At 44.9% G+C, this 27,845-nt stretch overlaps 2 protein-coding genes across 3 annotated transcripts; one reads left to right on the top strand and one right to left on the bottom strand.

Annotated features, from left to right (window-relative positions):
- Positions 1–79: 79 nt before the first annotated feature.
- Positions 80–13,031, bottom strand: fbxo42 (F-box protein 42). The gene is made up of 10 exons (XM_035778396.2): positions 12,863–13,031; positions 11,841–12,120; positions 11,442–11,558; positions 11,150–11,284; positions 6,059–6,212; positions 5,678–5,788; positions 5,275–5,371; positions 5,045–5,101; positions 4,778–4,894; positions 80–1,767 (listed from the first exon to the last, which is right to left on the bottom strand). The coding sequence occupies exons 2-10, from the start codon at positions 12,109–12,111 to the stop codon at positions 724–726; spliced, it is 2,103 nt and encodes a 700-aa protein (XP_035634289.1). The 5' UTR covers positions 12,112–12,120; positions 12,863–13,031; the 3' UTR covers positions 80–723.
- Positions 13,032–14,416: 1,385 nt separating this feature from the next.
- Positions 14,417–19,851, top strand: LOC118388861 (SUZ domain-containing protein 1-like). Of its 2 annotated transcripts, none has more exons than XM_035778395.2 (4): positions 14,417–14,584; positions 15,323–15,372; positions 15,472–15,741; positions 15,834–19,851. In XM_035778395.2, exons 1-4 carry the CDS (start codon positions 14,534–14,536, stop codon positions 15,943–15,945), a joined length of 483 nt encoding a protein of 160 aa, XP_035634288.1. In that variant the 5' UTR covers positions 14,417–14,533; the 3' UTR covers positions 15,946–19,851. The 2 variants fall into 2 exon arrangements, with proteins under 2 accessions (XP_035634288.1, XP_035634287.1); XM_035778394.1 differs by lacking the exon at positions 14,417–14,584 and adding an exon at positions 14,591–14,772.
- The last annotated feature ends 7,994 nt before the right edge of the window (positions 19,852–27,845 follow it).

Genomic DNA, 27,845 nt, shown 5'->3' with positions numbered 1-27,845 from the left:
ATATAACATGAGTTTTGACAATTAGGCTTTTATTGTTTTACTATGCTTACAGTACACTGCAACCCCCCCCCCCCCCACCCCCAAAAAATCAACATACAATAGCATTTACACCCACACGCACTCACACCCAACATCAACATACACGCTTTCACACACACTTACACTCTTCAATGTAAACAATGCAGGCTGAGAGAGTGATTAAAAAAGCAAAGTAGTCAGCCATCCACTGTTCCTCCCTCTTCAGCCCAGGGCTCGTTCAACCATTTACTTTTCTCTCCCTCTCAGTGCACAGCGGGGAGACCGAAGAGGAACAGAAACTGTAAATCTTTAGGGATCAATGGAAAAACTGCTGTCCTGTCGGGCCATTTGACCAACCATCTCACACACACTGCAGGTGTTGGGAGGTCAGGATACCCATTCATCCAATCCTCAGTCATAGCAACAACACCCTCAACGTCCTTAATAAAATGTACTGTCTGAAATGTTATATTCTTTGAAGTTATGCGATAGGAAGAGGGGGTAGAGAGAGAAGTAGAGGGAGAGAAGTTAGTGTGAGAGAAGAAAGAAATGCCAAGAATTAGTGTGATATGTTATTTTCCCATGATCCTCTGCGGTAGAGGAATAAGACCTTTCACTTCTCTTGTATGGGTCAGGATGGAAAATTGATCGTCCGTTACTTAGCAACACTTTCTGGCATCATTCACGACCCTGTCCGTCGTTACATTACCTCTTAGCGCGTACAAAGTACAAGGCGTTGGTTTTAGGGTAGTACTTCACGTTCTGCTTCTTGTCCATCAAGCCCCCGAAAATGATGAGCTCACCCCTCCCTTGGACCACTGTGTGGAGGCTCGTCTCGGGGGGACCCGTGACGGCGGCGGGGGTTCCGTTACCGTAAACCCTCCAGGAGACAAGACCGTCCCCTTTGGCTCGGGACACATCCAGTACATACATCTGCATGGGCTTGCAGTTGAGCGACTGGTACAGGGGCTTGCCCACGTTCAGGCTCTGGGGCGGGTGATGGCCAAGCCGCCGTGCGATGGGCGGGATGGTGTGTCCGTCAGCGGCAACCTGTGGTGGGCTGGAGGATGAGGGGGAGGTTCCCGCTGAAGCCCCGCTTCCACTTACTCCTGTAGCAGCCCCTTGAGACAATGGATTTGAGGACGATGGCATGGATGAAGAGGATGGGTTTTTGACAGCCTCCAGGCCCCGTCTCAGGGCAGCAGGGGAAACCGCCCCCGGTGGAGTGAGTGGGGAGCCAGGAGCAGGGGGAGGTGTGTGCACTCCATTAGTGCTGAGTACCTCAGCAGAAAGGGGGTGTGTGGCAGAAAGGGTAGATTCCCAGCCGTAGTCCGACGAGACAGGGGGGTGAGAGGGCGGGGAGGCAGCCTGGGCAGGGCTGGTCCTGGGAGAGGGGGACGAGCTGTCGAGTAGTGGATGGAGGGATGGAAGAGGCGGGCTGTCAGGACCCTGGGAGGGGGATGGCTGCTGAGAGGAGGAGCCGGGGCTACCCTCTCTGGCACCCCCTCTGGCCGAGGGACGGGGTCTCAGTGTGCCCCAGCGGCCGTTCACACAGGGGGCTTCCTCAGCGGCCCCCAGGACGACCCCGGCGGCTCCACTCCTCACAGGGGAATAGGCGCGCAGGGAAGGGGGCTCCGTGCCCAAGGGAGCGGGAGAGGCACTGATGGGTGAGGGCCGAGAGTTCAGGCTGGGGCTGAGGGGCGCACGGCCAGAAGGAGCCTGGGAGAACACCACCACACACTGCCCAACCTGGAGAGAGATAGAAAACAATGAAAGGAGGTTGAGTTGAAAGAAGAAATCCCATACACAACATCCCAACAGTGTTCACTGCTGTGAGACCAAGGCAGGATCCGACATTTACGATGGCCCGGGGCCAGTATGTGTCAGGCCAGTGGATCTCATCAGTCATTGGCTGGACCGGGTCAGTAATTTCTCAGCGGATTTTGGTGTTCCATTTCGACATTTACCTGCTACGTCACAGTCTTCCATTGAAGACCACATGTGAAAAAGTACATCCATTTGTATGAGCAATATGATAGCCCGTTCATTCAACCACACTCCCGAGAGCCAGAACTTCTTGTGGAGTACAAGAGTTGATGCATTCACACTGCACACAGAGTTGAGCAGTCCAGAGTGAAAAGAAGCACTCGTCAATCCGCTCGCTGAGCTTATTTCTTTTAGGGAAAGTGATTACAAACCAGCAACAGGCTGGCTAGTGGCTACTGTTGACAATCTGCAAGAAGAATGCTACAAAAAGACAAGTATCATTCCTCTTGGCTAGCCTAGAGCAATGTCTCTATTGAAAAGCAGTTGTCTAATGGGTAACCTTCCATTTTTAGATGCAAAACTCTTAATACTTTAGGAAGAAAATGCACTATGCATAAGTCGCTCCGCCATTTCCTGGTTGTTAAAATTAGAATAGTTTGCTTAATTTCAGTTTATGTGACAAAACAAGCAAGTACAGTGGAAAGCAGTGGTCACCAACCAGTTGATCGTGACCGACTGGTCGATCTCCTAGGCATTCCTAGTCGATCGCCAAATATTTCTGTAAAAAAACAACGATAAAGCCTTGGGTTCCTCATTTTTTTTTTATTTGGCTCGTGCTGTTGGCGGTAGGTGCACCTGATTTAACTGCCCTGCGCGCCGGGTAGTCGACGTGTTCCCATTTAGAACCATAGCATATTTCTAATAAGTACAACCTCTGCCTTCCAGACGGGCCCGGGGGAAGCAAATCAAGTGCACTATAGGCCTACCACTGGCCAATCGGATGGCTCAGATTACAGTGCTGTAGTAACGTAGCAGGCGTAAAAGAAAATTGATACTGTGAGATTTCAGATCTTTTAAAACCATGACTAGTGTCAACGAATACAGCAAAGAGCTACTGTTTTTATGAGTGAGTTCATGTTTAAGTTTTTACTCAGCACTGTCAACACTTTCTATTCAACACTTTTATAAGCCATAAAATGCATGTTCTCCCAACTTCCACCCGCGCTACAACCAGCACTGCAGCTGCAATGAATTAGTAGGAAAGTGTATTGATAGGCTTGCATTGTTATTATTAGCGGCTTGGATCTTTAAAAAAAAAAAATTATATCGAGGAATATTTCACTTTCTCTGGTCATAGGTGTAACAACATGAATTTGTGCACGAGGCAGAAATAATGCAATGCGAGTTTCACCATCAGCCGGTGTCCCTTTTTGTCAGTGTCAGAAAGGGAGAGCTGGGGGACGTTGAGAGGCGGACCCAGTCTGCTGCCCTCTCCCTCCGCTGAGACTGACCATCAGATGCAGGCTTCCTCAGCCTGGTAAAAAACTTAGCAAATGATTTAAATGTATGCTCACTCAGCTGTACCTCACAAGTAATACAACAACTGATCTATTACTGGTGTGATCATATAGCCTCGCTCAAATGTTGAAATATAAAAATAAATAAAAATTAAATGGTCTGAGAAGAACAACAATGCATTGGAGGGGTGATAATGTTTTGGGCTTATAACCTACGCACAAATCTCATTACTACAGTACTGTTTTTAATAGGTGACTGTTGCATAAGCTTATGTTTTTTAAGTCATGTCCCAAAATATTTTTACGGTTGATCTCGGCTTACATTTTGACTCAAAAATTAAAGGTTGGTGACCACTGGTGTAGAAAATCATTGTACCGTCAAAACCGCTGTAAAATATATTGACCATAACCAAAAATATTGTATTTTCAGCTGTTAGAAACTCGTGTACAAAACCGAAGGTAAAAGACGCAAAATGAAACTTAGACTTGCTTTCAACGACAGACCTATAACCACACATTTCTATGTGAATTTGGTTGGTAGCCCATAAAGTTACAAATTGCAGATTTAAAAGGAAAATACCACTCAAAACCTATCTTTTGGTATTTGTTTCATTTGTCCACTGTTGATATAATTCCAAAATGTTTTGCATGTCAGCAATCAAGTTTTGAAGAACTCTATTTTGAATGTTTTATATCTTGAAAACTTGATTGCTAGCATGCAAAACATTTTGGGATTTCAAAGAAGAGAATAATGTCCTACATTGCTAAATTATATTCCACAGCCTTTTAATATATACCATAATGTAGCATTTTATTAGCTGAAAATATAGAAAGAAAGCATGTCAACCCAGGCCCCGCAGTACCATAATATATTTATAAACTACCCCATATCTGGGACAGTATAAATTCTATTCGGGCCAGTACATTTCTGACCAACATTTTTTTTTTTAAAGAACATCAACAAACAAAACACAATGTTATACATGAAGCTCCAGACCATAAAAACTAAATTCCCAAATAAAAACACAGGTAATGTTAAGATTTGGTCAAGCCTCCCACCCATCCCGTAACCAACTTCTCAAATGGCAGAGGCAGTCATAAAGAAACACTAAAGGGTGAAGGAAAGAGAAAAGTAAGGTCACCCCACCAGTTGGTCCCTTACGGCTTAAGATTCCCTGCCAAAGCCTGCACTGTGGATGGCATCGCCCTATTACATTTTACTGTTGTGGATTCCGAAGTAACAATATTCTGGAAAACATTCATCCAGTAAAATTCAAGAGCCAGCCCTGATTCCATCATAACTGCAAAAAACTAAGCATTTGCCTTAAGTGTCAAAGATGAGTCGTCATTCAACAGGTGCAGGCAAGGATCTGGGATAAAGTTTACCCTCATCAATCTTGACAGCGACAAGCATATAGCACTCCATAAATCTGTGTATAAAAAGGGGTAGGGAATGTATTGAGAGCCACACATACCCTGCAGGCGGGGTGGCACCACAGCTCTGGGGCTCCATGGTCATCGTTCTCAACCCTCAACTGCTGCCACGTCCAGGGTGGGGCACCCATGTGGAGGAGCCAGGCATCCTTCAGCAGCTAGCAGGGACATGAGAAAGAGAGGGGGGGAGCAGAGTCACAACCAGCAAAACATCCACAGAAACAGTACAACTAGCATAACACCAGTAGGCAGAGTTGCCTGTCCACGGAAAATAGTGCAGACTCCCATTCGAGAACACAGGCACTCACCGCATTAGGGCCTCCACAGCCTCCCAGAATAAGTAGAGTCTCGTTGCCAACCACAATCTGTGAGAGAGGAGAATATACATTTAAAACAGAGAACCACTGACACAAGCCACAAAAAATGTGACTGGTATTCTCTATAAAAAAAAAAATACAGATATTTACAAAAGAATCCGAAATACTGCATGATGGAGGTACAGAAGGGAGAAGGTGGGCGGTGAAGGTGTCATCCTGACCTGAGACTGGCCTCCTCGTGGGTGGGGGGACAGGCCAGAGATGGTTGGCTTGGACCAGGACCACTGCTCCAGATCCAGAACCCACACCTCATTACTCCTGATCAGGGACCAGTGGAGAGCAGGGGGACACGGTGAGACAAAACACACAGTGACAGATTCACACACACACAACTTTCAACACTGCAAAACAACTAAACCAGACTGTTTTTGAAATTAGATGATTTCCTTTCAAGACATTCACACTACAACCTTCCTACATTGTTTCCTAACACCACAACGGTTTTAATTCCAAGTGTTTGAACTGATGTGTGTCAGGTTGTGCAATTGTAGCGTCCGGTTTGGCACAGTATGGTAAAAATTAGCAGAAAACTCAAGGTAAAAGCTCCTCAAAGTAGTGACATACATTTGGCGTGCCCCTAGTGACCCTCCAAACACCACCATGGTGCTCCCTATGACAGAGGAAGAGTGACCGGCCATGGGTGGGGGACCGTGGGTCGTCACGATGCAGTTCCACCTGAGAGGGTATAGAAGAGTACAGGGTTAGTTAGATAGGAGGGGGAAAGTGGTAAAACACCAAGCACTGATGGCGAGGTAAGGCTACAGATATAGATATGGGGATAATGGGCCTTAAGAGCTTCTACACAGACAGACTTCTCATGCGTAATAACACACTGACTATCCACCTGTATTGAGAGAATGAATTGTAGACAACGTGATAAAGCCACTCATTGGCTTCAAAGGGGCTAATTCATCTACAGAGTCTAGGTTCGCCTCTTCCTCTCACCAGTTTTTGGAAGGGGAGTATGTATGGATCTCATCAAAGAATCTCTCTGGTTGATGCAGTGGGTAGGGGCTGGGGCGAGTCCATCCACCAAACAGCACCAGCAGGTCTTTGTACATCACCAGGGTAGCCCCCGCTTTAGGAGACGGATAGGAGCCTGTGTGGGCAAAAGGAGAAATGAAGGAGCCATACATTCATACATGTTCTAAGTCATACATACATGGGTTAGAAGTCCAGTTAAAATAGAGGGGAGGATTTTTTTTTTTTTTAAATCACAAAAGAGCAGAGAGCTGGGACCAAAGTAACAAAGCCTACCATCAGTAAGACACTACGCCGCCAGGGACTCAAATCCTGCAGTGCCAGACGTGTCCCCCTGCTTAAGCCAACAAGCGGCCAACAAGGCAGAGTTCATCTCAGCCTATGCCTCCCTCCAGTCCCTCGACTTCTTGGCACTGACGGAAACATGGATCACCACAGATAACACTGCTACTGCTCTCTCTTCGTCCGCCCACGTGTTCTCGCACACCCCGAGAGCTTCTGGTCAGCGGGGTGGTGGCACCGGGATCCTCATCTCTCCCAAGTGGTCATTCTCTTTCTCCCCTTACTCATCTGTCTATCGCCTCCTTTAAATTTCATGCTGTCACAGTTACCAGCCCTTTCAAGCTTAACATCCTTATCATTTATCGCCCTCCAGGTCCCCTCGGAGAGTTCATCAATGAGCTTGATGCCTTGATAAGCTCCTTTCCTGAGGACGGCTCACCTCTCACAGTTCTGGGCGACTTTAACCTCCCCACGTCTACCTTTGACTCATTCCTCTCTGCCTCCTTCTTTCCACTCCTCTCCTCTTTTGACCTCACCCTCTCACCCCCCCCCCCTACTCACAAGGCAGGCAATACGCTCGACCTCATCTTTACTAGATGCTGTTCTTCCACTAACCTCATTGCAACTCCCCTCCAAGTCTCCGACCACTACTGTGTATCCTTTTCCCTCTCGCTCTCATCCAACACTTCCCACACTGCCCCTACTCGGATGGTATCGCGCCGTCCCAACCTTCGCTCTCTCTCCCCCGCTACTCTCTCCTCTTCCATCCTATCATCTCTTCTCTCTGCTCAAACCTTCTCCAACCTATCTCCTGATTCTGCCTCCTCAACCCTCCTCTCCTCCCTTTCTGCATCCTTTGACTCTCTATGTCCCCTATCCTCCAGGCCGGCTCGGTCCTCCCCTCCCGCTCCGTGGCTCGACGACTCATTGCGAGCTCACAGAACAGGGCTCCGGGCAGCCGAGCGGAAATGGAGGAAAACTCGCCTCCCTGCGGACCTGGCATCCTTTCATTCCCTCCTCTCTACATTTTCCTCCTCTGTCTCTGCTGCTAAAGCCACTTTCTACCACTCTAAATTCCAAGCATCTGCCTCTAACCCTAGGAAGCTCTTTGCCACCTTCTCCTCCCTCCTGAATCCTCCTCCCTCCTCCCTCTCTGCAGATGACTTCGTAAACCATTTTGAAAAGAAGGTCGACGACATCCGATCCTCGTTTGCTAAGTCAAACGACACCGCTGGTTCTGCTCACACTGCCCTACCCTGTGCTCTGACCTCTTTCTCCCCTCTCTCTCCAGATGAAATCTTGCGTCTTGTGACGGCCGGCCGCCCAACAACCTGCCCGCTTGACCCTATCCCCTCCTCTCTTCTCCAGACCATTTCCGGAGACCTTCTCCCTTACCTCACCTCGCTCATCAACTCATCCCTGACCGCTGGCTACGTCCCTTCCGTCTTCAAGAGAGCGAGAGTTGCACCCCTTCTGAAAAAACCTACACTCGATCCCTCCGATGTCATCAACTACAGACCAGTATCCCTTCTTTCTTTTCTCTCCAAAACTCTTGAACGTGCCGTCCTTGGCCAGCTCTCCCGCTATCTCTCTCAGAATGACCTTCTTGATCCAAATCAGTCAGGTTTCAAGACTAGTCATTCAACTGAGACTGCTCTTCTCTGTATCACGGAGGCGCTCCGCACTGCTAAAGCTAACTCTCTCTCCTCTGCTCTCATCCTTCACGACCTATCGGCTGCCTTCGATACTGTGAACCATCAGATCCTCCTCTCCACCCTCTCCGAGTTGGGCATCTCCGGCGCAGCCCACGCTTGGATTGCGTCCTACCTGACAGGTCGCTCCTACCAGGTGGCGTGGCGAGAATCTGTCTCCTCACCACGCGCTCTCACCACTGGTGTCCCCCAGGGCTCTGTTCTAGGCCCTCTCCTATTCTCGCTATACACCAAGTCACTTGGCTCTGTCATAACCTCACATGGTCTCTCCTATCATTGCTATGCAGACGACACACAATTAATCTTCTCCTTTCCCCCTTCTGATGACCAGATGGCGAATCGCATCTCTGCATGTCTGGCAGACATATCAGTGTGGATGACGGATCACCACCTCAAGCTGAACCTCGGGAAGACGGAGCTGCTCTTCCTCCCGGGGAAGGACTGCCCGTTCCATGATCTCGCCATCACGGTTGACAACTCCATTGTGTCCTCCTCCCAGAGCGCTAAGAACCTTGGCGTGATCCTGGACAACACCCTGTCGTTCTCAACTAACATCAAGGCGGTGGCCCGTTCCTGTAGGTTCATGCTCTACAATATCCGCAGAGTACGACCCTGCCTCACACAGGAAGCTGCGCAGGTCCTAATCCAGGCACTTGTCATCTCCCGTCTGGATTACTGCAACTCGCTGTTGGCTGGGCTCCCTGCCTGTGCCATTAAACCCCTACAACTCATCCAGAGTTGCCAGTCTGGTGTTCAACCTTCCCAAGTTCTCTCACGTCACCCCGCTCCTCCGCTCTCTCCACTGGCTTCCAGTTGAAGCTCGCATCCGCTACAAGACCATGGTGCTTGCCTACGGAGCTGTGAGGGGAACGGCACCCCAGTACCTCCAGGCTCTGATCAGGCCCTACACCCAAACAAGGGCACTGCGTTCATCCACCTCTGGCCTGCTCGCCTCCCTACCACTGAGGAAGTACAGTTCCCGCTCAGCCCAGTCAAAACTGTTCGCTGCTCTGGCCCCCAATGGTGGAACAAATTCCCCACGACGCCAGGACAGCGGAGTCAATCACCACCTTCCGGAGACACCTGAAACCCCACCTCTTTAAGGAATACCTAGGATAGGATAAAGTAATCCTTCTCACCCCCCTTAAAAGATTTAGATGCACTATTGTAAAGTGGCTGTTCCACTGGATGTCATAAGGTGAATGCACCAATTTGTAAGTCGCTCTGGATAAGAGCGTCTGCTAAATGACTTAAATGTAAATGTTAAGCCAGTACATGTCCAGGCCCGTCTGAAGTTTGCTAGAGAGCATTTGGATGATCCAGAAGAAGATTGGGAGAATGTCATATGGTCAGATCAAACCAAAATATAACTTTTTGGTGAAAACTCAACTCGCTGTGTTTGGAGGACGAAGAATGCTGAGTTGCATCCAAAGAACACCATACCTACTGTGAAGCATGGGGGTGGAAACATCATGCTTTGGGGCTGTTTTTCTGCAAAGTGACCAGGACGACTGATCCGTGTAAAGGAAAGAATGAATGGGGCCATGTATCGTGAGATTGAGTGAAAACCTCCTTCCATCAGCAAGGGCATTGAAGATGAAACGTAGCTGGGTCTTTCAGCATGACATTGATCCCAAACACACCGCCCGGGCAACGAAGGAGTGGCTTCGTATGAAGCATTTCAAGGTCCTGGAGTGGCCTAGCCAGTCTCCAGATCTCAACCCCATAGAAAATCTTTGGAGGGAGTTGAAAGTATGTGTTGCCCAACAACAGCCCCAAAACATCACTGCTCTAGAGGAGATCTGCATGAAGGAATGGGACAAAATACCAGCAACAGTGTGTGAAAACCCTGTGAAGACTTACAGAAAACATTTGACCTCTGTCATTGCCAACGAAGGATATATAACAAACTATTGAGATAAACTTTTGTTATTGACCAAATACTTATTGCGCACCATAATTTGCAAATAAATTCATTAAAAATATGTGATTTTCTGGATTTTTTTCCTCATTTTGTCTGTCATAGTGGAAGTGTACCTATGATGAAAATTACAGGCCTCTTATCTTTTTAAGTGGGAGAACCTGCACAATTGGTGGCTGACAAAATACTTTTTTGCCCCACTGTATATATAGTGTATTTGGAAAGTATTCAGACCCCTTGACTTTTTCCACATTTTGTTACGTTACAGCCTTATTCTAAAATGGATTAAATCAATCTAAACACAATACCCCATAATGACAAAGCAAAAACCGGGCTCTGGCTGGGCCACTTAAAGACATTCCGAGACTTGTCCCGAAGCCACTCCTGCGTTCCCTTGGCTGTGTGCTGAGGGTTGTTGTCCTATTGGAAGGTGAACCTTCGTCCCTGTCTGAGGTCCTGAGTAGGTTTTCATCAAGAATATCTGTACTTTTCTCCATTCATCTTTCCCTCAATTCTGACTAGTCTCCCAGTCCGTTGCTGAAAAACATCCCCACAGCATGATGCTGCCACCACCATGCTTCACCGTAGGGATGGTGCCAGGTTTCCTCCAGACGTGACGCTTGGCATTCAGGCCAAAGGGTTCAATTGTGCTTTCATCAGACCAGAGAATGGTGTTTCTCATTGTCAGAGTCCTTTAGGTGCCTTTTGGCAAACTCCAAGCAGGCTGTCATGTGCCTTTTACTGAGGAGTGGCTTCCGTCTGGCTATGCTACCATAAAGGCCAGATTGGTGGAGTGCTGCAGAAACGGTTGTCCTTCTGGAAGGTTCTCCACTTGAAACTTCACTTGGGGCGGCAGGGTAGCCTAGTGGTTAGAGTGTTGGAATAGTAACCGGAAGGTTGCAAGTTCAACCCCCCCCAGCTGTACAAATCTGTTGTTCTGCCCCTGAACAGGCAGTTAACCCACTGTTCCTAGGCCATCATTGAAAATAAGATTTTTTTATTAACTGACTTGCCTAGTTAAATAATGGTTTAAAAAAAATGTGTAGGTATTACAGACTGGGTCAGGGAGAGGCATAAAGCATAAATACCAACAGATACAGCAACAGACATAGTGAGCTGAAAAGGACGTTGAGTGTGTACCTGAGGCTAAAGGGCGGATCCACTCCTTACTGTTGAGGTCAAGTCTCCACAGGTCATTGAAGGCAGCATTGCAGCTACTCTGAGTGCAGCCCCCAAACACATACATGGACTGGTTGGAGTCATAGTAGCATGCACCTGCAACACACACATACATGGTTTGAGTAAGAACTAGTTACACCTTCAACACCATGTCCCTGATACTTCTTTTTGAAAAAGCACAGCCTAGAGTTGATTATCCAGCTTATACCATGGCCATTCAACTAAATTCCACAAAGCCGTGGTGTATACTGACTGTGTGAGAAGCGTTGAGTGATGGGTGTTCCAGGATATGGGTATGTACGACTCTCCCATTGGATGTAGCCATCCTGGACGGCCCGCAGAAAACCATGGTAACACTGATATGCAACACCTGGGGGGGGGGGTTGGAGATGAAGTGAGTGACTCCTACGGTTTTCTATGAACTCATAACCACAATAAAAGCAACATAATAGGTAACACGTTAGTATCTTGTAACTTGTTGTTTTGGGTTGACTCCCAACTGAAAATGGGTCAACGGTTACTGAAAACGGGATAAAGGTTACTTGCCCTTTTGTAAGGAAATAACCACTAGGGTGTCTCAAAATGTAGCATCATGGCATGCTATTGCCTACTTTGGTTTAGTGTGGTTGTGGTGTCGTCAGAAGAGATATACCTTTGATGAGGCGGTACCACTGTTTACACACCAGTGCAGCGGTCTTGTGCTCTTGGTAAGGTGAAAGGAAGGACAGGATGTATTCTAGGACTTCCTCTGGTAGCTCCACCATTGTCCTCTCGCCCTCAACTAAGCCCTCTAGGTCCCTCTCTCTTCTGTTGGTCCCCAGCTTCTCTTCTTCCTCCTGTGCCAATCCAACAGGCCTTGATCCATCTTCCTCTGTATCCATGGCAACAAAGTATCCATCCTCACTGTCTGAGGAGCGGGACATTCTTTCTTTCTGTAGACAAAGATGGGAGAAGTCACTAAAAAGGTGAGCCCAAAGACTCAAACAAGAATTGTAACTTCCATCAATTCCAATTCCTGTGTTTTCAGGGTAGCATTCATCAATGACAACAAGGTGCAAATACACATGGCTAATTTAGCTAGCCACTACACAAGGCAAAACAGAGTAAGTTAACTATCTAACTAACTATATAATGTTTTGAGCTGCGAACGTAACGGTAACTGGTCTAGATAGCTAACGGTAGCTAACAAACATTCTTGGATAATTGATAGCTAATTTCTAGCTAGGAGTTCAGCTGGTCGTAGAAAATTAAACACATTTCATTGCCAGGTAGTACTATGCTAAATTCATGTAACTTGTTTGCGTGATAATTTGTTCACCAAAGTGGTACGGTAGGTGGCACAATACAGTTAGCTGCATTATGTTAGCGTTCACCGATGTGCGCATCCATCCTGGCCCGCCCTTGATAATTAGAATTCCAGTCTATGGTAGGGCATCACATCTGTTAAAACTATGTGGCAAATCATGGACATTTTGCTACCAATCCGTGGGAAACTATGATAGTTACACATTTCCTGAATCTCTAGATAGTTGGCTAGCTAGTGGGTTACGTTACTAGCTAGCTATATAGCTAGCTAATGTTTGCAGTCAGAAACTAGTGTTTTCTGCCCTATTTCGGTCAGGTTTTCAGGGGAAATATTTCCCTTCCAACCATAACCCCAACAGCTATATTCACCGTAATTCTGCACGAATTATTTAGCTGGTTTTCTATCTTTTGACGTCTCTCTTCTCATTCCCTTTATCAGCTTCTGCAGTAAATCGCCATACTCCAAGCATTCGCCATCTTCCTCAGTGGCAGCGTCCTTCGCAACGCGGGAGCGCGCACGTAAATCGTGAACGGAGGAAGTAGAAACAAAAGCGGTGGTGAAGAGAATTGTTAAAAAATAGGTATAGGCCCATTGTACTAAAATACCATGACAACCAAACAAAACATATAAATTAAAATGCCTTTATTGTATTGATACCAATGTATTGATCTACACCAAGCTATTATACAACAATCTGATTGTGGACTACAGGAAATGGGGGGCAGCCGGTATCCCATGACAGGGCTGCAGTGGAGAGGGTCGAGATCTTCAAGTTCCTCTGTGTCCACATCACTAAGGACTTAACAACACACCAGCACAGTTTGTGAAGAGGGCTCAACAGCGCCTTTTCTCCCTCAGGAGGCTGAAGAGATTTGGCATATTCCCTCAGATCCTCAAGAACTTCTACAGATGCACCATTGAGAGTGGTGTCTGAGGAAGGCCCGTAAAATTGCCAAAGACCATGCCACCCCAGACATGGACTGTTCTCCCCACTACCGTCTGGCAAGCGGTACCAGAACATCAGGTCTCAGACCAACAGGCTCCGAGACAGTTTCTTTCTCCAAGCAGTAAAGACTGCTGAACAGCTATTTCCATGGCTGCCCACCCTCACCAACGGACTATCTACACTAACTCTATGCACACTCACAGGTCTCTATCCACATACTCACACACACTTACTTTGACACTCTCCTACACATACACCCCCCCCACACACACACACTATCACACATGCACACACAAATTCACCATATACACTGCTGCTACTATTTATTACTTTCCTGCTGCCTCGTCACTTTTATCCTGCTGCCCAGTCACTTTTACCCCTGCCTATATTTACATAGCTATCTCAACTACCACCCTGGCACATTGCTATGGTACTTTAGTACTGACCTTGTATATAGTGTAAAATCTTGTTTTACTTATTGTGTTTTTATTGTATCTGACCTTGTATTGATTAATTACGTGCTCGTTTGAAGATTATATTATGGATGTTTCTATTTCTTTACCTTTAATATGGAACACTGCATTGTTGAGGAAGAATAGCTTGTAAGTAAAGCATTTCGCTGTACTGTTTACACCTGTTCCATCCGGTTCAAGTGAAAAATCAACTTTTATTTTATTTGATGTAGCTGAAGAGAACGGACACGAGCTGTCTATTTCTGCACCTGGATGAAGTTTAGACCAAGTTGGCATACCTAAACTAAAGGTCACTTACAATAACAAAGTTGGGACAAACTAAGTCATATGGAGAGATACGACCTGTAAACGTATAGCTACAATAACCTGTACAACATATAGGTCATCCAATACTCAAATCATTCAACATTGAAGTAGACCACACTTCCAGGTCATGAATCAATGCGCGTTCCCGATGAACATGTGCAATGTCGATACAGTAGAGGTCGCTGTTGATTCTGTATTTTTTTGTTTTTGACTGCTTGGTTTTCGATTTCGCATCGGCGCAGACATCCAGCTAGCTACAGCGTGTGTTTGTATCTTGAACACTGAGCTCGTGTGTGGGTCTTGGACGCTGTAATATGGAAGATGAAGAGGTTTGCGAAAGCTGGGAGGAAGCTGCAGACAGCGGGGTGAGGAAGAAATGCGATGGAACTTTTGTTTTTAGGACATGAACTGTGTTCAATAGTCAGTGTGTGTGGTTGGCCTGTCAAACATTCAATGCCTTATGAGGGAACTGAAGCGAACAGCCTGTCGCCATGTCGGAGCCTCCGCTAGCTTCGGTTGGATACAGGCCCAAGTTGAGCCATTCCAGGGTATCGTAAGTTGCAAAGGCCTGGCTGGGACTACAGATAACGATATGGTTTATTTTTTTGTATCAGGCGGAAGTGGTAACGTCGTTAACTAGCGGCAAGTTAGTGTTATGTAACTAACGTTATTTGGCTAGACGGGTTGTGGAAAGTGTCGCTAGTTAGCTCGCAGTTGTCATTCGGCTAGCAGCTAACGTTAGCTCGGCAACGAAATAATTATTAACGAAAATTTTCGACAAACTGGATTGGCTATGTTTAAGCCAGTTAGGTAGTTAACTTAATAACTACACCATTTTGCAACTGTTGTGAAAATGCTTAACACTCAACTCAAATTTCAGCACTGGAATTAAATGTAGATAACTACCAAACGTTAGATCGGCTAGCTAGTGTGCTAAGTCGAATCTTGTTATGCCGAGTCTCCTTTCTTTTAACACATTTTCTCACCAGTGACTTATAACGAAAATGTATTAATTCTGAGTATCTATAGATGTAACGTATTCCTACGTTGAATAATTGAATTAAGAATGAAAAGGTTTTTATGTTTATTTGCCTGTTTACAAGGAAATTGAGAGAAGACTCGAAGCAAAGTTGAAGATAAGCCAGAAAACAAAGTGAGCGAAATAAAATCCAACTGAAAATATCCAAGTAAAGCTATAGCTATACAGCACAACGTATTTCTTGTTTAATACAAACTCTGCCCCCTCCCTCAGGAAATCCTCCATCTGCCCAGGTAGCTCCCCTATACGAACTGCCATGGTTATCCAGGATGAATCTCAACCTGCAGCCCCCCCACCTCAAATCCGAATTCTGAAGCGCCCCTCAAGTAACGGTTCCCTAGGGTCAACTAGTTCATCTAACCGCCCCACCCAGCAGCCGAAGTCACTGGCCCAGCGGGAGGCAGAGTATGCTGAGGCCCGCAGGAGGATTTTGGGTAGTGCTAGTTCTGAAGAAACACCTCAGGACAAACCCAGCCAAGACAGGTTAGACACCTACACTCAATGGTATGGGTTATGTAAACAATCTTATTGTGTTGTTTCTCATCCATTTACATTTAATTGTCTTTCCCCATTAGACCAGTGCGAGTGAGTGCCCAGCCACAGCCTGAACCGGTTCGTCCAAACAATCACCTGATCCGCCAACCCACTGGCCCAGACGGCACCACAGGCTTCCGTCACTGCAGATAGAGTGCAGAAGGGAGAGGGGGATCCATCGTCTCCATGGGGGCATGGTGTGCAAGGGATAAAGGGGGAGGTAGCATAGTGCATGAAGAGCAGAGTGGTGGGATGAAATTGAAAAATTTAGATTAGGACAAACAGAATATATTGGCCCACAGAATGAGATGAAGTATCCCTCCCACCCCTTTCTGCTGACTGTTGGTACGCTCATTGCCTTTCACCCTCTGCCCTGTCTCCAGTCTGCGCAGAGGGTTGCAGGGAGATGGCAGAGAGGAGCTGAGTGTCAAGTCAGATCTCCTCTCTGTCCCACACTGTGACAAGGGCAGTCCCTCAGGATTCCACACACTGTGATATCTCCCATGATGCACCCTGAGCTGCCCCATGCCCCTCTCCACTGTCCCTCTCCTGCTAAGGACCAGGGTCCTCCTAGGTCCTGGGCATACCTGTCCTCCAGGGAAATGACAGACTGGTTCTGTGGGACTGAAAGGTGGCCAGGGGGAAGTGAGGAAGGAACCTTGCTCTCGGTGTGAGTTTAGGGCCATGGATAGAGCAGGGGAGTGACAAGGTGCCACTTCGTGTTAGCATGTTCAAGCAATAATTCCGAAATCAACATGTAAGCCCCGCCTTCTTTAGTTAGACTGCCTGTGCTGTATCTGTTAATATTCGTCTGTTTTGTTTTTAAGTTATTTCAACAACAAACATTTTACTGTAATTTTATTTTTCTTTGTTTTTTTGTTTAACATCTGGGCAGTAAACTGAATGGTGAATTTGGGAAGGTTGTTAGATTAATGGTGTCTCTTCTGTTATTGCATCTAGTTTTTTGTCTGTTTTCAAAGTGGGAATGATATAGAAGAAAAAAAGACAGAAAATGTTAGTGAAGCTGAATGTTTTATAGCATCTTATACAGGTAGTCATTGAAAGTAGTAGCCATTTTTGAAACTATACTGTAAGTATATGTTGAGATTAGGAAAAAATAGTTTATGGATGGCCAAAAAGTAATCCTGTAAAAATGTCCACACTGCGTGGCCTTGTTGCTTCATTTGCGAAGAGAGGGGCCACCGAAGGAGCATGAAGAAGGCCATTGCTTTCTTTTGATTCAGGGTTGTTTGAAGAGGAAGCCATTGGCTGGGAGTGTTTTAAGCAGCACCTCTGTTCTGTCCAGTCTTTCATTCTGTCTCTCCAGGGTTGCCTTACTTGGAGAGAGGAGCACTTGTTCTTTTACGGTAAAGACATGCTGGATCAAGGAGAATGACAGAATAACAAACTGAGTTAGATGGAGATTGACATAAAGTTTCAATTTTTTGCTTGGTTAGAAGGCAATGTTATTGTTAAAGAGTGCCAAAGTGGAAAGGAAGTCCTTTTATCCCCAGCGGAGGAACATGTCATAGCTCTGTCTATCCAATCTATGTAGTTTTGTAAATGAAATGACAAGAAACTACATCTTGGCTGTTTTAAACCATAGTAAATGTGTTGACTCAAACGCCTTAAATTATCTTTGGTTTCATATTGGACCCCACAGTAACTGAGGCACCTCAGGTTAATGCTCTTGGATGCTGAGATTTAAACCCCCCCCCTCCTTTAAAAAGAAAAATCTCCTCCCTGTAACCTCCCTTTCTCTAATTTCTGTCAATTGGCCCGCCTTAGAACCTCAGGAAAGGTGGTTTTGTTGGCCCATCAGGCAGGTTTTAATGCTGGAGTGGCCAAAAGCAAAGTCTTTGGTCTGCTCACATGTAATCCCAGTGGTGCAGTGACTGGCTGGAATTGTTGCGCAGCCTAATATGTAAAGAAAATCACACCCAGTAACCTTATGTGGGTGTGATTTGGTTCTTATTTGGACTATACTTAGAGTATGTGACGTCTGGGCCATTGACGAGTACTCAACCTCATCCTTTATCCTTTCTAGGGATCACTGGGCAGAGAGGGCTGGACAGGTGAAAGCAATACGGTGGAGAAACCCAGGTGGATTGTAGAAACCCCTGGGTGCGGTTTCCATACCTGTCTTTTCTACATGGATCAGAGATCAGCTTGGGGAAGGGAGGGACGAGGAGACTAGAGTCTAACCCTGGATTAGTATGATCCTCCTGAACAGGGTTAGGCTCAATTCAGTTTAATTCAGGAATTGAAATGTAATGCTTGAATAGAAAATAGCTTTTTTATTTCTGAGGATTTATTCCGTTTGTGAAGTGAATTTGAATTCAAAACCGAATTGACCCAACGATGCGCTTGATGAGCCTGCGCAATTCCAATAACTCAGCCATCGGATATGGGGCGACAATGAAGAGATGACGCTTTTCTCTTCTGTCATGCGAACACAACAAACAAATCAGCCTGTAAAGTTTTTTTAAAAATTCCCTTTAATAAAATAATATTGAAAAGTAAAGTTAAACGCAATTGCAAATATTTTTGTTTGGTGTAGAGTTTTATTCTTCTATTTTTTGAAATGGAAAATGTGCACGTACTTTTAGTCAAATATTAGTGGTTTTACAGATACCAAGCATAGCTGAAACCATAACCTTAAATGGCCCTCAATGACTACAGGAAGAATTTCAAATGCATTAATATGACAGAATTTTTTTGAGCAATCATGTGAATATGATATTCTGCACAACCAACATAAATTGCATTTCAGAAATGCTTAATGCAACCATTGTCCATTTTGGTCAATGCCCAATGAGATCTTTGTGTGCTTTTGAAGTTATACCTTATTGTACAATTATTAATTTTTAAAAACTTTCAGTTAGACTAATGCTTGAAATTATTATTCTAACCTAAACCATAGCAGTAAGAACTCCATATATGGCTAACTTTCTCTCATATATTTTATTGAGCTGTTGTAGCTTTAAAATGAGTATGGTGCCAGACATTTCAGATTTCCCCTTGATGTTGTGGAGATATTTAATAGTCTGTCCTGTTAAAAAAAAACTGTCTTAAACCCCGCAGTAAGCACCATTGACATGCATCTTGTGTTCTTACTAACCTGATCTAAAAATCTGTGTGAAGTGTCGTCCTAATGTATATCTCCTTGGAACTGTCATATCATTGAACACTTGTGTCCTTTGTTTGTCTAGCCCAACACACTACAACAGTGGTATTCAAAAACTTTCGGGGACCCCATTTTTTTCACTGATTTTTCACGACCCCAAATCAAATGACACAACGTTCAAATCGGTACATTTCTATTTTTACATCAACAATTAGCCTTCAAGTCGTACCATTTTACCGTGTTTTTCAATTATCTTTCTTAAAACCGTTTGTATATTGTCCAATACAAGAATCTGTACTCTTGTTAATACATTTTACGACCCAACTAGGAGTCACGACCGGGACTTTGGATACCACTGCTCTACAATGTGTGTCCAGGATGTGCTGTCTATTTTGTATGAATAAACTGCAGTAATTAGAGAACATATTCTAAAAGCCATTGGCCTTTTTAGACATGGACAAACATTTTTATTTAGGCAAAAAAGTAACATTTTGAGATGCAAATGTCAATAACATTTAAGTTATAGGTCATATCCATTTGTGTGCTATGTGCAGAAAGGTTAGCGTTTTACTGTGGAAAAATGTCCTCCTACAAGTAAGCGTAATGGGGTAAAGTACTTGTAAAAATACTTTAAAGTACAACTTAAGTAGTTTTTTGGGGGTATCTGTACTTTACTATTTATATTTTTGATAACTTTTACTCCACTACATTTCTTAAGAAAACAATGTATTTTTTACTTAGTACATTTTCCCTGACACTCAAAAGTACTTGTTACATTTTTAAAGTGTCCAATTCACACTCTTATCAAGAGAACATCCCTGGTCATCCCTACTGCCTCTGATCTGACGGACTCACTAATCTCAAATGCTTAGTTTGTGAATGATTATTTAGTGTGCCCTTGGCTATCCATAAATAAAAATAAGAAAATCGTGCCGTCTGGTTTGCTTAAAGAATTTAAAATTATTCTTTTACTTTTGACACTTAAGGATATTTAAAACCAAATATTTTTACACTTACTGAAATAGTATTTTCTATTAAGGTATCTTTACTTTTTTTAATGACAATTGGGTACTCATTCCACCAGTGAGTGAGAGTTAGATTTTGCCCCAACCAGTAGTCCTTACAAGTGAAGCATTTTCCACCAAAAAGTCAACAATGTGATTCTCCTCTGTGATTTCCCTGGTGCTGCTTAGAAGACTTGCTGTCCTGAAGCATTTCACACATGAGGCACTTACAGTGCATTCGGAAAGTATTCAGACACCTTCACCTTTTCCACATTTTATGTTTCAGCCTTATTCTAAAATTGATCAAATCGTTTTCCCCCTCATCAATCAGGACACTGTGTGTGTTCTTACCTGATCACTCAATGGAACTTTCAGCTTACTGACTTCCCTGCTTCGGTTCATTTCTTTGCCCGTGTTCTCTTTGATAAGCATGTTTAGCATCTCTTGGGGGGGGTCACTGCACAGCTATTTTCAGATCTCTCCAGAGATGTTGGATCGGGTTCAAGTTCGGGCTCTGGCTGGGCCACTCAAGGACTTTCAGAGACTTGTCCCGAAGCCACTCCTGCGTTGTCTTGGCTGTGCGCTTAGGGTCGTTGTCCTGTTGGAAAAGTAAACCTTCTGAGGTCTTGAGCGCTCTGGAGCAGGTTTTCATCAAGGATCTCTCTACTTTGCTCTGTTCATCTTTGCCTCAATCCTGACTAGTCTCCCAGTCCCAGTGCTGCTGAAAAACATCCCCACAGCATGATGCCACCACCATGCTTCACCGTAGGATGGTGCCAAGTTTCCTCTAGATGTGACGCTTGGCATTCAGGCCAAAGAGTTCCATCTTGATTTCATCAGACTAGAGAATCTTGTTTCTCTGGCATTCTGGCAAACTCCAAGCGGGCTGTCATGTGCCTTTTATTAGTCACATGGGCCAAATACAACAGAACTTACAGTGAAATGCTTACTTACAAACCAACAGTGCAGTTTAAAAAAATACAAATAAGAATAAGAAATAAAAGGAGCAGGTAATTAAAGAGCAGCAGTAAAATATCAATAGCGGGACTATATACAGGGGGTTCCGGTACAGAGTTAATGTGCGGGGGCACCAGTTAGTCGAGGTAATTGAGGTAATATGTACATGTTGGTGGAGTTATTAAAGTGACTATGCATAGATAATAACAGGAGTAGCAGCAGCGTAAAAAGAGGGGGTGGGGGGTGGTGGGCAAAGCAAATAGTCTGGGTAGCCATGTGATTAAATGTTCAGGAGTCTTATGGCTTGGGGGTAGAAGCTGTTTTAGAAGCCTCTTCGACCTAGACTTGGCGCTCTGGTATCGCTTGCTGTGCGGTACCCTTCCCCAGATCTGTGCCTCAACACAATCCTGTCTTTGAGCTCTACACACAATTTCTTCAACCTCATGGCTTGGTTTTTGCTCTGACATGTGCTGTCAACTGTGGGACCTTACATAGACAGGTGTGTGCCTTTCCAAATCATGTCCAATCAATTGAATTTGCCTCAGTTGGACTCCCATCAAGTTGTAGAAGCATCTCAAGGCTCCCGAGTGGCGCACCAGTCTAAGGCACTGCATCTCAGTACTAGAGTCACTACAGACCCTGGTTTGATCCTAGGCTGTATCACAACCGGCTGTGATCGGGAGTACTATGGGGCGGTGCATAATTGGCCCAGCGTCATTTAGGTTATTAGGGGAGGGTTTGGCCGCGGTAGGCTGTCATTATAAAATAAGAATTTGTTCTTAACTGACATACCTAGTTAAATAAAGGTTAAATGGAAACAAGATTCACCTGAGCTCAATTTTGAGACTCATAGCAAAGGGTCTGAATACTGTAAATGTAAATAAGATATTTTTGTTACATATTTTTGGGGTGTAGATTGATGAGGAAAAAACCTATTTCATCTATTTTATAATAAGCTGTAACGTAACAAAATGTGGAAAAAGTCAAGGGGTCTGAATACTTTCTGAATGCATTTGAAAAGTCCTCATATAAAGTCAACATATTATGTTGGATTCATGTGTCCATTTCAACCATAAATCAAAGTTAAAGTATAGGACTAAATCAAACTTTATTTAAAGTGCATTTTTGGTTGAGATGGAGATGTGAATATCAATTGTTAATTTGTAGACAAATTGGAATTAAAGTCAGTGGCTCAGATGGAGCTATCCAATCAGTAGATACATTTCCTTTTATTGTTGATATTTGGTTGCATTGTCAACCGAACACAATTCAATATTACTTTTGTAATACAGTAACTAGTCTAAAGTTAAATGCGTTACACATAGAATTTCTTCCCCTTTCCCCATAATCTGCGCAGAAGTGACGTTGATCACTTGCACCATGTACTTTACTGTAATCTCAACTGCAATCCAAGTCATTTGGTTCAGCTATTGGATGAAGCACAATGATAACACATTAATCTGTTATATAAATAAACAACATTTCTGACATTGTATTCTCATTTGAACTTTGTTATGCTTTTAAATGGTTGAAAGCTCAGTGATAGACATTTAGGTGACACTTAACTCAAAAATCTGTCTTTGTTTTTCCATTGGAATTTGGTTGTGCTTTTAGATGGTTGAAAGCATAGTGATAACACATTGGAAATTCAACTAACTTTTGGCTGTCTTTTTGAGTGGGTGAATATAGGTTGTAATCTCATTGATCAACGTCTCCACTAAATATGACCCAATAATCCATGTTGAAATTATGTGGTGTGTGTGCACAGTATGTCTGCTCAGGGGGAAACCGCTTCAGGGATGTGGAGAGTTAATTTATGTGGGTCTGGGGTGATGTAGAGAATAATATCAGGGAAATAGGCTGACATACGATGTACTCAAATTATAAAATATTTAGATACTGGGTTGATCTTGTGGTCCGAGGCGAAGACTTATGCTCAATAACAATCAAATCCATTAGGGAGAGAGCTATACCCAATAAAGTCTCTCTCTCTCACAAACACACACACCACGCACACAAACGCATGAGAGATTGCAACAAACCTGTTTTATGTAATTTTATCACGGGTTTGAAATACAAGTCCAGTCGCCTTTGTTGACATTTACGCTCTGTTCAGAAAATGTCTTCCTCTACCTCCGTTATATTTTTTTCCACTGCCCCAAATACGGTATAGCGTATCTCAACGCCACTGTTAATTTCTCAGTAATAAACACATTCAATAACTATATTTGACATTTTCATTGAGTAAATGTCGAGCAGTTCAGTTCATATGCTAGCTAACCCGTACAGATGAAAGGGGAATACAAATCTTAGGTTAAACTGGTAATTATATAACTCTGTTGTAGCTAGCTAACTCTCATTGGCAGCAGAGACATTTCCTTACTTTCACCACAGAGGAAAAGGCAAAGCCTCTAAGCAGACTAGAAAATGACTTTTTAAATTTCTCTTGCCCAGGGACCCCCACCCAGACCCCCATCATACGTTAGCAGAAAAAAATCACGTATTGTCTTGTCAGGTGAATGATATTGGCAAGTAGAAGTAATTAGCATTTGAAAAATAATCGATTTGGTAGACAGTTTCATAATTTTGACCTTCCAACAGTTCATTGGAAGAGGAAGTGTAAAACTCTAACATAGTCTATTAGCTAGAAAGGTATTTTGGCGGGGTATAGAAAATGTTGCTGTTGAATAGCACATTTTCTGCAATTCTACACATTTTTCCATTGAGCTGAGAATTAGCTGTTTTTAATCTCATTACCAATAATTGTTCCTCTGCTCAAACGTTATAACAAAATATATGTAAATGTGCCCTGAATGCCTGGTTTGGGAATTTGTCGAGATTTTGTTAGTTCTCAAAGATGGTACAATTTAAAAAAATATACAGTACCAGTCAAAAGTTTGGGCACACCTACTCATTCAAGGATTTTTCATTTTAACTATTTTATACATTGTAGAATAATAGTGAAGTCATCAAAACTATGAAATAACTGTAACGGTTGTCTTGGGTGGAAGAAGGAGAGGACCAAAGCCCAGCGTGGTTATTGTTTATTTTTTTCATAAGAAACTGAACACTTCAAAAATACAAAACAACAAAGTGACAACCGAAACAGTTCTATCTGGTGCAGACACACAAAGACTGAAAATAACAACCCACAAAACACAAAGGAAAACAGGCTACCTAAATATGGTTCTCAATCAGGGAAAACGATAGACAGCTGCCTCTGACTGAGAACCATATCAGGCCAAACACAGAAAATATAGAAAAACTAACATAGACTGCCCACCCCAACTCACGCCCTGACCATACTAAATAAAGACAAAACAAAGGAATAAAGGCCAGAACATGACAGTACCCCCAAAGGTGCGGACTCCGGCCGCAAAACCTGAACTTATAGGGGAGGGTCTGGTTGGGCGTCTGTCCGCAGAGGCGGCTCTGGCACGGGACGTGGACCCCACTTCACCACAGTTTTTGTCCGCCTCCTCAACCGCCCCCAGTGGCCTCTTATGAGGTGACCCTCACCGCTGACCTCGGACTGTTGACCCTCGCCACGGGTCCTGAATGGACGGGAGATTCTGGCAGTGCTGGACAGGCACTGCTGGCGGCTCCGGAGTGAAGGGCGGCTCCTGGCTGACTGGCGGCTCCTGTCGGCTCCTGGCGGACTGGCGGCTCCTGGCTGACCCCGGCGGCTCACGACAGACCGGCGGCTCTGGCGGCTCACGACAGACGGGAGGCCCTGGCGGCTCACGACAGACGGGAGGCCCTGGCGGCTCACGACAGACGGGAGGCTCTGGCGGCTCACGACAGACGGGAGGCTCTGACAGCGCTGGGCAGGAGGAAGTCTCTGGCAGCGCCGGACAGGCGGGAGCACCTGTAGGGAGAAAACGGAGAGACAGCCTGGTGCGGGGGCTGCCACCGGAGGACTGGTGAGTGGAGGTGGCACCGGATAGACCGGACCATGCAGGCGCACTGGAGCTCTTGAGCACCGAGCCTGCCCAACCTTACCTGGTTGAATGCTCCCCGTAGCCAGGCCAGTGCGGCGAGGTGGAATAGCCCGCACTGGGCTGTGCTGGCGAACCGGGGACACCATGCGTAAGGCTGGTGCCATGTACGCCGGCACGTGAAGACGCACTGGAGAACAGATGCGTAGAGCCGGCTTCATGGCACCTGGCTCGATGCCCACTCTAGCCCGGCCGATACGAGGAGCTGGAATGTACCGCACCGGGCTATGCACACGCACCGGGGACACCATGCGCTCCACAGCATAACATGGTGCCTGCCCCACACTCCCCGTGTGGCCCCCCCAATACATTTTTGGGGCTGCCTCTCGGGCTTCCTTGCCAGCCGTGTTCCCTAAAAGTGCTGGCTCCCTTTAGCTGCTGCCTCCGCTCTCCTGGCTGCCTCCACCTGTTCCCATGGGAGGCGATCCCTTCCAGCCAGGATCTCCTCCCCTGTGTAGCAACCCTTGCCGTCCAGAATGTCCTCCCAGTTCCATTCCCCCTTATAGCGCTGCTCCTGCTGCTGCTGCCTGTTACCACGATGCTTGGTCCTTTTTTGGTGGGTGGTTCTGTAACGGTTGTCTTGGGTGGAAGAAGGAGAGGACCAAAGCGCAGCGTGGTTAGTGTTCATCTTTTTAATAAGAAACTGAACACTTCAAAAATACAAAACAACAAAGTGACAACCGAAACAGTTCTATCTGGTGCAGACACGCAAAGACTGAAAATAACCACCCACAAAACACAAAGGAAAACAGGCTACCTAAATATGGTTCTCAATCAGGGACAACGATAGACAGCTGCCTCTGATTGAGAACCATATCAGGCCAAACACAGAAATAGAAAATATAGAAAAACTAACATAGACTGCCCACCCCAACTCACGCCCTGACCATACTAAATAAAGACAAAACAAAGGAATAAAGGTCAGAACGTGACAATAACACATACGGAATCATGTTGTAACCAACAAAGTGTTAAACAAATCAAAATATATTTTATATTTGAGATTCTTCAAAGTAGCCACCATTTGCCTTGATGACAGCTTTGCACACTTTTGGCATTCTCTCAACCAGCTTCACGAGGAATCCAACAGTCTTGAAGGAGTTCCCACATATGCTGAGCACTTGTTGGCTGCTTTTCTTTCCCTCTGCGGTCTAACTCATCCCACACTTTCTCAATGGGGTTGAGATTGGGTCATTATTGAGGCCAGATCATCTGATGCAGCACTCTCCTTCTTGGTCAAATAGCTCTTACCCAGCCTGTGTAAATGCTTTTATTTTGCTCATCGACCAAGGACACAATGCTGTTTATTCTGCAAATACATACACAACACCGTGTACACTTCAGAACAACTGCAAACCCACTATGCAATCTGAGTGACGTGAAACAGAAAGGAGGTGACTTCAGGAGGTGACTATCCTCATTAGCAGAGAAAGTACAATGCGAACATTAGCTATCCTTTAGCTGGCATAACGCAACGTATAAATTTAGTAAATGTCCATCAAATTATACATTTTTTTATTTAATTTTTATTTCACCTTTATTTAACCAGGTAGGAAAGTTGAGAACAAGTTCTCATTTACAATTGCAATCTGGCCAAGATAAAGCAAAGCAGTTCGACACATACAACAACACAGAGTTACACATGGAGTAAAACAGTCAATAAATAATACAATCGAAAAATAAGTCTATATAAAGGCAGGTGGCGAAGTAAATACAATATAGCAAGTAAAACACTGGAATGGTAGATTTGCAGTGGAAGAATGTGCATAGATGGGCTATGGTGCAGTAATCTGTGAGCTGCTCTGACAGCTGGTGCTTAAAGCTAGTGAGGGAGATAAGTGTTTCCAGTTTCAGAGATTATTATTATTTTTTTGCCCCTTTTTCTCCCCAATTTTGTGGAATCCAATTGTTGTAGTCGCTACTATCTTGTCTCATCGCTACAACTCCCGTACGGGCTCGGGAGAGACGAAGGTTGAAAGTCATGCGTCCTCCGATACACAACCCAACCAAGCCGCACTGCTTCTTAACACAGCGTGCATACAACCCGGAAGCCAGCAGCACCAATATGTCGTAGGAAACACCGTAAACCTGGCTACCTTGGTTAGCGTGCACTGCGCCCGGCCCGCCACAGGAGTCGCTGGTGCGCGATGAGACAAGGACATCCCTACTGACCAAGCCCCTCCCTAACCCGGACGACGCTAGGCCAATTGTGCGTCGCCCCACAGACCTCCCGGTCGCAGCCGGTTACGACAGAGCCTGGGCGCGAACCCAGGGACTCTGATGGCACAGCTGGCGCTGCAGTACAGCGCCCTTAACCACTACGGTTGGAACTAAAAATCTAAACTTTGGACTCATCAGACCAAAGGACAGATTTCCACTGGTCTAATGTCCATTGCTCGTGTTTCTTGGCCCAAGGAAGTCTCTTTTTATTATTGGTGTCCTTTAGTAGTGGTTTCTTTGCAGCAATTCAACCATGAAGACCTGATTCACACAGTCTCCTCTGAACAGTTGATGTTGAGATATGTCTCTTACTTGAACTCTGTGAAGCATTTATTTTGGGCTGCAATCTGAGGTGCAGTTAACTCTAATAAACTTATTTTCTGCTGTAGAGGTAACTCTTGGTCTTCCTTTCCTGTGGTGGTCCTCATGAGAGCCAGTTTCATCACAGCGCTTGATGATTTGAAAAAACTTTCAAAGTTCTTGAAATTTTCCGGATTGACTGTCCTTCATGTTTTAAAGTAATGATGGACTGTTGTTTCTCTGCTTATTTGAGCTGTTCTTGCCATAATATGGACTGGTATTTTACCAAATAGGGCTATCGTCTGTATACCCCCCTACCTTGTCACAACACAACGGATTGGCTCAAATGCATTAAGAAGGAAAGAAATCCCACAAACTAACTTTTTACAACGTACACCTGTTAATTTAAATCCATTCCAGGTGCTCCTTCGTGAAGCTGATTGAGAG

Source organism: Oncorhynchus keta, chromosome 10 (genome assembly GCF_023373465.1).
Source record: "Oncorhynchus keta strain PuntledgeMale-10-30-2019 chromosome 10, Oket_V2, whole genome shotgun sequence".
NCBI lineage: Eukaryota > Metazoa > Chordata > Actinopteri > Salmoniformes > Salmonidae > Oncorhynchus > Oncorhynchus keta.
This window is presented reverse-complemented; position numbering and strand designations above follow the sequence as displayed.

Bases quoted from the DNA above. Each gene is read 5' to 3' on its own strand.
- fbxo42 (XM_035778396.2), bottom strand. From the start codon at position 12,111: ATGTCCCGCTCCTCAGACAGTGAGGATGGATACTTTGTTGCCATGGAT. The intron at 5,789-6,058 runs GTGAGAGGAAGA...ATACCCTCTCAG, and splicing joins TACTCCCCTTCCAAAAACTG to GTGGAACTGCATCGTGACGA. The intron at 5,372-5,677 runs GTATGTCACTAC...GTCCCTGATCAG, and splicing joins TCACTAGGGGCACGCCAAAT to GAGTAATGAGGTGTGGGTTC.
- LOC118388861 (XM_035778394.1), top strand. From the start codon at position 14,680: ATGAGGGAACTGAAGCGAACAGCCTGTCGCCATGTCGGAGCCTCCGCT. The intron at 14,773-15,322 runs GTAAGTTGCAAA...CCTGTTTACAAG, and splicing joins TTGAGCCATTCCAGGGTATC to GAAATTGAGAGAAGACTCGA. The intron at 15,742-15,833 runs GTTAGACACCTA...TTTCCCCATTAG, and splicing joins GACAAACCCAGCCAAGACAG to ACCAGTGCGAGTGAGTGCCC.